Source organism: Oncorhynchus tshawytscha, linkage group LG02, assembly GCF_018296145.1.
Source record: "Oncorhynchus tshawytscha isolate Ot180627B linkage group LG02, Otsh_v2.0, whole genome shotgun sequence".
NCBI classification, from domain to species: Eukaryota; Metazoa; Chordata; class Actinopteri; order Salmoniformes; family Salmonidae; genus Oncorhynchus; species Oncorhynchus tshawytscha.
The window spans coordinates 52,259,639-52,273,166 of NC_056430.1; the positions used below are offsets into that span (position 1 = coordinate 52,259,639).

The window sequence follows — 13,528 nt, forward strand, 5'->3', positions numbered from 1 at the left end:
CCTCAAATAAATATTGGAAGTGTATGTGTTTTAGGCCTACGGCCATCTCTGTTGAATGTACATTATTATTATTATCAACTATTTTACATTTTAGTCATTTGTAGATGCTTACAGTAATGAGTTCATAGATTTGTATACATTTTTCCGTAAATATTAATGTATTGATTAGCACATGTGATGGCTGTCAAATTAGCCCACAACATGACCAAAATACAGCACCGAATCAATCTAAACATTCTCACCATGGATAAAATGTTGACAAGTAGCCTAATGACATTAAGACTACAGTATATGACCTATATGCATTGCCAAAAACCTAATGGATATCTTGATTTAAAAGAAGTGGCTCCAAAACAACAACAAAAACATTTGGTCTAAACCGTGGATATGTGAGCAAGTGGTGGTCTATTCTGTCGTGACTCGCGTTAATCATTTCCAAAACACTGGTGTTCGTATTTCCCTGCTGTTACGACGGTGTAATAACGCAGCAGTGTATTTGCTTTTTGGCGAAAGGATTACAAATAGTCCCGCCCACTCAAATATTCAGCGCAATCTTGCTACAGTAGCAGCCTATGCCCCGTGATACCTGATGCAGTGTTACGAATCACAGCGGGCTTTTATCTTCATTGAGAAACAACAAGTCAATGCGAGATATCAATCGACGAGCATATATAATTTTAATTACAGTTGGCTGTGCCTTGAAACGTGCACACTGTCATTCAAAGTGCGAAGAGCATGGTCGGGATTCCGGGCGCTTTTCAATGTAAGTAGCCTAACTAAACTAGTATCTATGTAGGCTAATGCTGTGGGGTGGTATATGTTTTGGTGTTGTAAAATACACCCAACACGTGTTTGTGGGCGTTTGGGGGTATTATTATTTGGATTATTTGTATATTATCCTATGACAATGTATGTGGATCAGATGCGCTAAAAATCAAAGATGGTGGATAAATGAAGATATATTACTTAGGTCGTTTACCATTGATTATAATTGTTCAGTTCCGGTCTACTTAACTGGGTCTGTCTCCCATAGACACCAATGCAATAGCAGCTGGGTTTGGTCTACGTAAATTAAAGGCAGTGCACTAACCAGGAGAAAAGGGAAAACAAACAGGGGAGTGGGGTGTCTGGCTTCCTCTTCCGTCTCTGCTAATTTAAAGTGGCAGTCAGACTCATTTTCACCTCATTTAACAAAAGGCACATCTCAATAGGTAGTTCGGTGGTCCAGGTAAGTCAGGGGGGCTTTCCTCTTTTGTTATCTATTGTTCCTCAAGCAAGAGGGAGGCCGATGACATCACAACTTCCCATCAAACCAACTCATCTAATGCTCTACTCCTTGAGGATTACAGTTGTCTCTCAAAAACACAATTTTTCTCAAAACATATTTTTTTACCCTTTAGTGTGCGTACTTTACTATATTTATACTTGGGATATCACTTTTCAACAGGAAAAGTTCAAAAAACACATAAACCTGCGTCACCTACACCTGGGTCTCTCACACTCAGGAACAATGCGGAAACAGTCCAGGGTGTTTTGCAGCCTAATGTTATGATGTTGAGTATGCAGACACGTTCAATGGGACCAACATTTACCAAAATATTCACACATTTGGTGTCAATGCAAATGTGTCTCATTATTTCACTAATACATTGTTTTATTACCTCATAACTCTCATCGTAAGTAAACATAATCGACCGTTTTCATTCATGTCATGGTTAGATAATTACATTTTTGTAGCCTAACTTCAGGCAATTATAACATGCATATCCTTCTGTTGTGAGCTTTGCCCTCGTATAGCTCATACTATCCTGCTATTATGCTCCAATTTGATTCAATAGCAGGGCCGCCACTCTAAATGTGCCTTTTCATTGGAGGATTTGGAATTAATCCACCAGGCAAAGTTTTGCACCATCTGGAGTTTACAGCTTTTCAAGACAATAACACCAGGCGGTCGAAAGACTGCCAATAGAGAACTCCCACTTGTCTACTTAGCCTGTGGGACAAAGGCACAGTCATGCAATGCAAGTGGGGTCGCCAGTTCTAGCCAGAGCCTCAGGGCACAACTGTATCATTGCTTGACCCCGGGGGCCACCAATTCGTCTCCCTTTTTCCCCTAACGTCAGAATAACAAACGATGGCCTGACAAAGACAAGACAGTAATGATGATGATAATGATGATCATATTTTTGTTACAGTAACCAGCAGGGAGCAGCAGAGCACCTCTGGCAGCCATGTTAGACCTGTAATCGTTTTATGGTTCTTAGTGTTCAGGGATTTTGGTCCAAAACGTTGATCGGGTTACATGTTAAATTACATCTAGTTAGTAGGTAGTTGTTTTGTTTTTTTATATGAAATGAACAGTTTTAGAGTATGGATGGGAGAGTGGTGACCTTCGTTGTCTTTGCTGGGAGTACACCATCGCTGAGTAGTACACCATCACTCATGTTCTTTCTCAATCATTCCCCCAAATTGTTGCTGTTTTGTCTCTTGATTAAATTAAATCCACTTGAAAACATGTGGCCAAGTTGGACGCTCCTACAATTTCCCCCTTTTTCCTTCTTTCTTTCTCGCTTTTCTTTGTGTGTTTGTGTGTGTGTGTGTGAGCGAGTCAGATTCCAATCCCCTGACTTTTAAAAGGGAAATAAATTACAAAGCCCTGCAGGTTTGCATTAGGCTCCTAATTGAGTTTGGCTCGAGTGGCTCATCCGGGTTGCCAGATCTGGCCCCTTTGTGTTGTCGTGTGGGACAATTTCCCTGGCGCTGTGGAGAGAGAGGTGCCTGTAGCGGGGAGTGAGTCAGCCCAGCATCCTCATTTCCTCTCATGTGCTGCTCTCTCTGGTCTCCGAGTGGGTCTTTTCCACCAGTAACACCTGTTAATGCTTTACTGGGCCCCACGGTATTGCGCTGGCTGGGGGCTCATCCAGCTCCGTTGTCAGGCCCATCAGATTGGAGGAGGTTTGCTCTAAGTCTGGCTCCCATTAACTATCAGAGGATGAATCTATGTTTGATTCAGAAACGCGGATGATTTGAGCGGGGTGGAATTGAATTGGGTTTGAGGTTTGACTCGTCACTGATGGGCGATGACATTTTGTTCAATGTGTGTGCACTGGCAGATCATTCTTAGACATTTGTGAAGTGTTGTTATGAGTGGAAACAACTTGAGCACACTTTCATGCTTAGTGTTGAGTAATATCAGGGTGCCTCGCTATTCCATAACCTCATCAATTAGAGCCACAACAAAAACAATTATTCTGTTCCAAAGTCTTCTATTCAGTAATGAGGGTCATAATCTATACTAAACTACTAAATACCAACTCCAAAAAGTCTAAATGAAAACAAAACTTTTACCCAAAATAAATCAATCTATTCCCTCACATCCATTTTGAAGTTCACCCATGTTTTGATAGTCATGACATCTACCCTAAATCTCCTCCACAAGGCTAAACACGACTCACTGACTCAATGGTTCTCCCTTGACAGACCCTCATGTTGCGTGTTTTCATGAGATAGTCGCCGTCCATCCATGCTCCTTATTGACTGCTCCTTATTTCACAAACCCCTATTACTTCAGCCTGTGAGGCAACCTAAAGTGAAGGAGAGAGAGACAGAAAGAGAGAGTGAGGGAGGAAGAGAAAAAAAAGGGGAGAGGAACGGATTAACTGTCAGGAGAATGTGAAGCTAATTGACGCCAGGTTCGCACAGCTGTTTCTTGTTGCTGTGCGCTGCACGGACCGGGTGGGAGGATTGGATCCAGATGTGGGCCCTGCTCTTCGGATCGCCCGCCAATAACAGTCCTCTGGAATGCCAGTCTACAGGAGACGAGACCTATTAGTGGGCCTGCGCTGGGGCGTGCTCCGCTCCTCTCCTCTCTCTGCTCCTCTGCTCCCCTCTCCATGTTAAACCCTTGGTTTGTTTTTCAGCAGACCGTCTTAAGATGATTACTTCTCAGGGGCTTTTTGTTATGGCGTTGAGTTGACTACAGGGCTCTCTTCGCAGAGCTGTTAACACTTCCATTTTGTTTTACTAACTAGCCTCATAATGTAGGTAGTGTCATTGTAGCCATGTTACACATTGGTATTATATGACACATTCATGTGTTTGAAACCAGCTAGGGGATTCGGAAATATGTTTAACATATTTCTCAGGTGCTTTTGAAAAGTTCCCCAAAATGGATAAGACCTTTGTGTCCTGCCTTGAAAAGTGTTTCTTTCAAAACCGTCATTGGAAATGCATGTATCCTTTCCACCCAGCTGTATTTTTGGGCATTTGACTGGTGGGATGTGGGGGCCTTATTATATGCAGGCATTTATTTAGTCTCCTACTTTAAGAAGAGGACATTGACCGAGAACAAAAGTACTAGTCACCCAGTAGTAAATTAGAGCGCTCACAGTGTAAAAAGGGAACTGAAAGGAACTTATCACCACATTATGCTTTTTTAATACCCGTTCTTCCCTCTTCCAGCCCAGACAAAGCCTAGTTCGGATTGGTTCCCCCTATTCTCCACGGCTTTCGGGGATATTCTACCCCTCTCGCTTACTCTCTCTCCTGGTCAATGGGGTTGGGGCTCAGCTGCAGTGGGCTTGTCAGCACCCAGAGGAGAGTTAAAATCCATGCTTGTATGAGTTTCCCATTGAAGACTGATAGTACAATATGGACTGGTTTTCAAATGAGAAACTCAAGTTTGAACGTTGCTGCGAACCTTCTCTCGCAAAGCATTCTTTACATTGTCATAATCGGGAATATTGACGCGACACATCATTGGCTGTAAAAGAAAACATCAGCTCATGACAAAGAATGCGTAACACTGTCCAAGTCTGTCTTGTTATGTGCTTTAGAGCTCATGCTAACCTTTTCTGGCTAACCGGCTGACCTAAATCAAGGCTTGCGTCATGAAGGCGGTTGATGAAAGATTCAGGAAAAGTCTCCCTTACAACTCTTCCCATGTGTCTCTGTTGTACGAGTGCTTTATGACTCCTCATACTATCTCATCAAACTGCACCCCATCCATCTCTGCTCTGTTTCCAGTCCTGCTGAGCTTCAGAGCCGCTCAGGGATGGAGGTCTGTTCAGGGTCTGTAATCATAAAGTCCTGATCCAGGATCAGTCTTTTAGATCATACTGAATGCAGTTCTTATTTTACTGACTTTGTCCCCGCGGGGAAATTTTGTTGCAGTGTCACATACACTTTTAAAGTGGCGTTTAAATACACAACAAATTGACAATACAACTTTCATAACAGTTACATACCAATAAAATGAGACTAGCCTGCTGGCCTTACTGGGTCAATAGGAACATTAGCCCAAGCTATTTAGGATGGATATCACACCTGGCACAAATTATTGTCTAGTTTTATTTTTCCTGCCGAGGTGTGCCCTATACCTGCGCCCAGAGGGAAGTAGTTCAAAGTCCGGGTACAAATCAAATTTATTTATATAGCCCTTCGTACATCAGCTGATATCTCAAAGTGCTGTACAGAAAACCAGCCTAAAACCCCAAACAGCAAGCAATGCAGGTGTAGAAGCACGGTGGCTAGGAAAAATTCCCTAGAAAGGCCAAAACCTGGGAAGAAACCTAGAGAGGAACCAGGCTATGAGGGGTGGCCAGTCCTCTTCTGGCTGTGCCGGGTGGAGATTATAACAGAACATGGCCAAGATGTTCAAATGTTCATAAATGACCAGCATGGTCAAATAATAATAATCACAGTAGTTGTCGAGGGAGCAGCAAGTCAGCACCTCAGGAGTAAATGTCAGTTGGCTTTCCATAGCCGATCATTAAGAGTATCTCTACCACTCCTGCTGTCTCTAGAGAGTTGAAAACAGCAGGTCTGGGACAGGTAGCACGTCCGGGTACAGGGGGTGGCTTGGGTCTAAAATTATTTTGTGATCCTTGAAGTGGGGTTCTGACCCTAAAGATCTCATCCAGGCCTGTCTGTTTGACTCCAGGTACCTTGCTTGCCTTGGTGATAATCCTTCTCAGCGTATTTCTCTGGCTGACAGTGGCATTGCCAAACCAACAAACAATACAAAAAGTTAAAATACTCTCAAAGAAAGATTTGTAAAACAGAGTCAGTATAGTACAGTCAACATTGAAAGATCCCAGCTTTTTGAGAAAGCACAGTCTCTGTTGACTCTTTTTGTAGATCAGGTCTTATGGACAGGGGATACCTGATCCTAGATCAGCACTTATACTCTGAGATGCTTTATGAATACTGTTGTTGTTGTGAAAGGAAACCCTACTGTTGTTCCGTTATTCACGTATCTCCAATTTACCAGACCAACTTGCTCTTGTTGGAATATGATCTATTCAGACCTATACTATATATACAAAAGTATGTGGACACCCCTTCAAATGAGTGGATTTGGTTATTTCAGCCACACCCATTTCTGACATGTGTATAAAATCGAGTATACAGCCATACAATCTCTATAGACAAACATGGGCAGTAGAATGGCCTTATTGAAGAGCTCAGCGACTTTCAACGTGGCGCTGTCATAGGATGTCACCTTTCCAACAAGTCAGTTCATCAAATTTCTGCCCTGCTAGAGCTGCCCCGGTCAACTGTAAGTGCTGTTATTGTGAACTGGAAATGTCAGGAGTGGTGTAAAGCTCGACACCATTGGACTCTGGAGCAGTGGAAACGCGTTCTCTGGAGGGATGAATCATGCTTCACCATCTAGCAGTCCGACGGACAAATCTGGTGTTGGCGGATGCCAGAAAAACATGCATAGTGCCAACTGTAAAGTTTGGTGAAGGAGGATTAATGGTCTGGGTCTGTTTTCATGGTTCGAGGTAGGCCCCTTAGTTCCAGTAAAGGGAAATCTTAACGCTACAGCATACAATGACATTCTAGACGATTCTGAGCTTCCAACTTTGTGGCAACAGTTTGGGGAAGGCCCTTTCCTGTTTCAGCATGACAATGCCTCCGTGCACAAAGCGAGGTCCATACAGAAATTGTTTGTCGAGAAGAACTGTCAGTGTGGAAGAACTTGTCCTGCACAGAGCCCTGACCTCAACCCTATCAAACACTTTTGGGATGAATTGGAATGCAGACTGCAAGCCCAGCCTAATCGCCCAACATCAGTGCCCGACATCACTAATGCTCTTGTGGCTGAATGAAAGCAAGTCCCCGCAGCAATGTTCCAACATCTAGTGGAAAGCCTTCCCAGAAGAGTGGAGGCTGCTATAGCAGCAAAGGGGGGACCAACTCCATATGAATGCCCATAATTTTAGAATGAGACATTCTACGAGCAGGTGTCCACATACTTCTGATCATGTAGTGTACGTGATGTTTATGTCTCTTTCCTCTAGTAGTGTTTTTTGTTAGTTTTCCTCTCATAGTCACAAAGCCGAGGCAGATGGGCTCATCATCCTCAGTCTGGGGTGTTTGGTTCTCTCTCGCTCTCTTTTACACACACACACACACCTTGGAGGGGAGCGCACCTTCAATAAGCCTAAACATCCCTGCGACTGAACCTTGAGTAAGGCAAAGGCATGTCTGTGTGTGTGTGTATGCGTGTGTGTTTGGGCTATACCCCAGAGTCCTTATCTAGCCAAGCTGTAATTGAGCCCTTCACAAATCCCCCCCGCAGGCTCTATCTCTGCTTGGCCAGGTGTTACCAATGTAACCCTCCAGATGAGCCACCTGCATAACACACTACACAGGTGTGGCCGTCGCCAGGCAAGAGCACAACACAGCTGCTCCGGCCCGGGGGATAACTAGAAGGTTATTATGGGATCAACTGCAGGTGGAGGAAGAAACACACACACACACAGTAACCGAACACCCCAATGAGATGAGAGGTCTTTGGCTGGCGATGTCAAAGCACGCCTTTGAATCCAAAAGATGAGGACTTTCTCTTTCCCGGGCCCCCGTGTTGACGTACGTTTCATTTCACCTGTCTATTGTTTCGTCTCTGACATGACAGGAACAATAATGTTCTTTGTAGGGCTGAAAGTGGCACTATTGTCAGGTCCTTCCTGCAAGCACAATGGACGACAAACCACCATCTTGGAATGAAGCTCAGGTTAAACCATTTAATATTAAGAGGAATGCGGTTCGTGCTTTTTTTTTATTTTTTACTTGCCCTACTGCCATGTCAGACGTGCCCATTGCAAAATGTCTGTTCCCTATAAAAAGCAGTAGCAAAGTCACCATTGTTTTACAAGGTGGCTGTTAAGTACATTAATGCACTGTGCTCATGTCAACCGTAGACTTCAAATGACTTATAACACTGTAGGTGTAGACTATAAGAAACTAAGAACGCAGTATGCGTATTGTATATGTTACTAGGCTATACTATAGAAAAAAGGTTTTATGCCTGCATACTGTATGTATGAAAGCAACAGTATCGCCATAGAAAGCATGCACATTGCACTCCGACTGTCAGTCTGGCATTTTTTGCTTCTAAGCAGTTGTTTATGTGCTGAGAATTTGGTAAGGTTGGCAGAGCAGGCCAAACTTCAAGAGATCTCTCGCTGCCTTGTACACTTTAATGATTAGAATACTGTAAGTAAGGGCATGTAAGGCTTTAGCTATATATGGAGTCAGCCACGGATAGCCCGATTGGTTTATCTGGTGCACGGTTTAACTGGAGAGAAAAGGAGAAGGTGGTTATTGAATATCGTTTAACAGAGTTATTGGAGAAAAGGTTTGGCGTCTGTCCCACACTTGGCCTTCCTCTGTGGAAACTTAGGGAAGATGCAGCCAAGTGAGCGTGTGACCCACCTCTCATAAATTCTTAGCGTGTGTGCACACGCACACGCGCTCTCTCTCACAACCACACACACACACTCGCACATTAACACACCACATGCACAGTTGCACACACAGGCACTCGAAAGCACAGTCCTCCCTTCTCCAACCAAAGTGTAACAAGAGATCTGACGGTTTTCCATGGGTGAGTAGGCGGGTCAGGCCTTACTTAAACTAATCGCTCCCAGCAGTGTTGAATAGCCAGACACTCTGGAGCCGTGGGCTGAGGTTTTGGAATGCCACTGCCGGCTCAATGCCTGCCTTTCATCGAGAGCAAGGGAGAGAAGGAGAGAGAGGGAACAAGAAGGGGGGTGAGAGAGAGAAAAAAGGGACCCATTTGTTACTGGTGATATAGGAGTGTCTGAAAAGGAGGGTACAATAGCTCATGTGGGGGTAAGGTGGAGCTTGGGGGTAATGGAGGGGAGGGGGGGTAAAGTAGCAGTCAATGGGTTTTCTTGTGTTTTCACTATGAGCGCCCCCCTACACACCCATTTGTTTTTAATATCCCCAGGATGATATGCGAACGAGCCTTTGAGTGAATCGATAGCTTTGAATTGAGTTGCTGCAAAGAGGGGGGAGACGAGGCCGAGAAGAGAACACCCATAGGAATTCACATGGCCTGTTCTGATTTTATACCATTATTGTGCTGAGTATGCAGCGAATAAAATAGTCCCCGAGATTTAGCGTGTGACCATACCACTGCCAAGCATCTTATTTATTTTGCATGTTTTTCCTTCACTGCTAATGACCCTACCAGACATGGAGAAAATGATTATGTCTCCCGTCAAGTTCTCCCTACAGCAGATGTAATGGGAAATATGGCATTAAAAGATCAAACGGGACTGCGGAAAAGCAGAGGAGAGAGAGTGAGACTCAGAGATTCAGGTGCATTGTGCTTTCATTGATTCCAAAGGAACTCCTGTGGGCTGAGATATGGTGAGTGGGAGGCAAGCCAAGGAGCAAGCTGTTTTGGCTGGCTCTCAAGCCTGTGAATGACGAAAGACAAGCGTGGCCTCCAACAGACGTACACAATAACACACACACACAAATACTCACAGGTGTCTACTTAAAACAACGTGTGGGGGAGGGGGATAGGTCATTTACGGCTGAAAGAAAAAGACACTTTGCAGCATCCCAGTGTTGTTGACTTCCTGCATGGATCTCAATTTGGCTAGCGTTAACATGTTTGCGCAGCATTGCAAATGAATCATTTAAGTCGCGTGGTTTGCAGAAAATGCATTTGCAAACACTCAAGCTGCCTTGTTTGTTTAATTCCCGAGTAGGCTACCTTGTTTGTCTGTCTCTCTGTCATTAGCATGTTTACTAAGCATTAACGTTCGTGACGCCATTATCACCAATGTAATTTAAGTCATTGCTGCTGCCTCCCCCCTGCATGCTTCTCAAACTTTTGTTATCTAAAATTTTCTTGGATGGCTTCGTATGCTAATACAGCACGACACTTGACTGAAGCCGTCACAGATGTAAACCATACGTAGCGCTAATGCTAATACATTAGCCGTTGATTGCATTCAGAGCATTCGTGTGTCGCCTTAGCACAATGGGGCTCCTGGGGATCCTGTTGCGTTGTGCTGCTTGGTAGCTTTCTCTCGCACTGATAAGAGCAGGCCCAAAGTGCTGTTGGGCTAGCCCCAGCTTTGTTGCCCTTGGGGGCATGTTAAAAGCCTAGAGATAATTGCCCATTTAAGAAGCAAGGTTCTTCTACCCCAGCCCCCCCCTTTTGAGATGGAGCCTCCCATCAGCGCTACCACAGCCATTCATGAGGCTACGTGGCCACCTTTTGTGATGATAATGACACCTTTCAGTAGTCACCTCAGCTGACCGGGGTTGGCTGTGTTTTCCTAGCACAAGGTGGTGCGAGTGTAAATTGTGTGTAAAGACTTTTGGGTTCGCTCCAAGAGGGGAGCATAACTGTTTGTGTCTAGGTCTTTCACTGAATGACCTTGAACCACACAACATATTTCATCCCCGATGAGTACATTTGGGTAATGTGACTATGGTCATGATGGGGTATTGATTGTCTCTGCTAGGGATTCATATTTTCCGCTAGGATATTCATATAATACCGCAAAAAAAATGTAAGTGCCCATTTAAAGCATTTAAATCCAAGATATGGTCACTATGCCAGGGTTCTCCCAAAATGAGAGGGGCGCTGGGCCACATTGCTGTCTTGGCTGCTTCACTATGTAAAGATTTAACAGCAGATGAAACGGATATTTAGTAATGATAGAGTAACTTTGATCGCCAATGACATTGATGTGAATTTCGAAACAGGCCGTTCACAAATTCTGAGCGTTTATGTTCCTCAATTAATTCAGTGCATTTTACTAGTAGGCCTAGGGCATCTCGACACAGAGCGCGCTCAGGACGCAACCCGAGTAGGCTACAGAGTCGTCGAATCATACAAACTTTGTAACGGCAGTCAAACAAAAGTAAAATGACCAAAGTTGCTAAACTTGCTAAATAACCTCAAAAAATTACAGAATATCTCATCAGCTCATAAAATAAAATAATCCATATCTAATCGCATCCCATTTGTTGATCGCACATTCTCTACCCAAGCTCTCATATGGGCAGCAATACAAGACAGCGCAGAGAGGCGGGGGAAATGTTTTAGCCGTATTTTTTAAATGCATAGGCGAAACGTGCTTTGATAATGCAACCTATGGATTACAGAATAAAGTTAGGAATTTTCATGCAAGACGGGAGTCACGATTTGGGGTATCAGTGGGATTGGGATGATAGGAAAATAGCAGAGTTGTGGACTCAAGTTTGATGACTTGAGACTCACCTTGATAGAAAATAACTTGGACTTGGAGACTCAAGACTCAGGATTTGACTTTGACTTGAGACTGATGACTTGTAATTGTCTGGACAGGTTTTTTGTCATATTTTGTCAGTCATTTTGTGGCACAGAGTCAACCTGGATGACTCTACATGCAGCCAGAGTCAGTAGTCACAGCTTTGCCTTTGCAAAATAACCTGCAACAGATTGGCTAGTGAAATGCACACTCGGCCGTCTGATTGGACTGTCAATCAACACAGGTTAGGTGAGCTAGCGAACAGATTGCTGATTTGCAGTACAGCTATAGGATCGGGTGCAGCGCAAACATCAAATTGTAGGGAGAGATGATTACCATAATAAATATGCAGCAATTATTATTTTTTTAATGGGGATCAAGAATATTATTAACTGTTGACTTTGCAAGTTCACCAGCAATGTGGCAACAATTACTATCATAGGTATGTACAAATTACTTGAAATTGATCATTAACTTATGAAGCTTGCAGGTAGAAGTTGTACGACATGCTTAGCTAAATGTTCCTGATCATCTAATAGATGAGCAAACTGTAATAAAGATGATCATTAGCCCTCACGTCAACTTTCCCCAGCCTAATTGTTACCAAATATCCAAACGGAGATACAGTGAATACAAACAAAAAAATCTGATAATGATTGAATTACCTAGATGAGTCTCCCACGCTCGTCTCAACACCGTGCGATGGCGCTATCCCAATCAAAACGGCGCTGGGAAATATAATCTAGGTGACCACATACATTTAAATTAGTAAAACGGTTGGATATGACTTTGGGCGTTTCAGTATAAACAAGAATTTGATACATGCCTTCAATTGCATTATCCTACTTTATTCCAATATTTTCATCATTCAGTTGATCATAACGAAGGTGAGTTATGAGTTATGGCTGTTTCCTTGTCTCCTCACTCCGCTGCCGCCCGCCTCTGCCCCTTTGTTCTCAACACCAGTTTAAATCAATACAGCCTTTTTTCCGGACTCATTTAATTTCTGTGATCTCGTACCAGGCCTGGGCTCGGGCTTCAGATCACCGGGCTTGAGTCGGACCGGGATGTCATTTTCAGTTCTGATTAGAACTCTTAACTGCATTCGGGTCTAGTGTGCAGTCCGGCAGTGTCAATCATTCATGTCCTTTGAATTTATGGTGACTTTGTGTAAATACTCTATTCTAAAGGTTTCTAAGCAACAACCAGTTTTGATGTGCTGTTAATGTGCTTTTTCATTTTATTGTTTTACAATCTGCTGCTGCGCATCTTGTGTATTTTGTGTAATTGCATTAGTGCAACATTGGGGGGAAATGTTGTAGGCTAATTTCCCGGGTTTTGTCATCAAAAATATCAGGAAATGTAGAGTGGTCCCGGGAGTGTCCCGGGAACCGGTGTTAATCCCTAGTCTCTGCTCAATAGTGAAGGGAATTGTGTCATTTTCACTGATATTGGGTCCCCCAAAAAATTATCACTTACCGAGATGTGACCACATTGACCCCTTTTCCCTCTCCCACCTGGACAAGAGGAACATCTACTGTACGTGATAATGCTGTTCATTGACTATAGCTCAGTGTTCAACACCATAGTACCCTCATCACTAAGCTCAGGACCCTAGGACTGAACACCTCCCTCTGAAACTGGATCCTGCACTTCTTGATGGACCACCTCCAGATGGTGAGGGTAGGCAACAACACAGGCCCCTCAGGGGTGAGTGCTTAGTCCCCTCCTGTACTCCCTGTTCACCCACGACTGCGTGGCCAAGCATGACTCTAACACCATCATTAATTTTGCTGACGACACAACGGTGGTTGGCCTGACCACCGATGACGATGAGAAAGCATATTAGGGAGGAGGTCAGTGACCTGGCTGTGTGGTGCCAGGACAACAACCTCTCCCTCAACAAGACAAAGGAGCTGATTGTGGATTCCAGGAAACGGAGGGCCTTTCGCACCCCC

The 13,528-nt window shown here is 43.9% G+C and overlaps 1 protein-coding gene across 1 annotated transcript in view; it reads left to right on the forward strand.

Annotated features, from left to right (window-relative positions):
* Positions 1-552: 552 nt before the first annotated feature.
* LOC112267244 (protein CBFA2T2-like) overlaps positions 553-13,528 on the forward strand; it is a 53,107-nt gene continuing 40,131 nt past the window's right edge. Inside the window, 1 exon segment of the mRNA XM_024445484.2 lies at positions 553-763. Coding sequence (XP_024301252.2) covers positions 736-763 — 28 coding nt within the window. The 5' untranslated portion in view covers positions 553-735.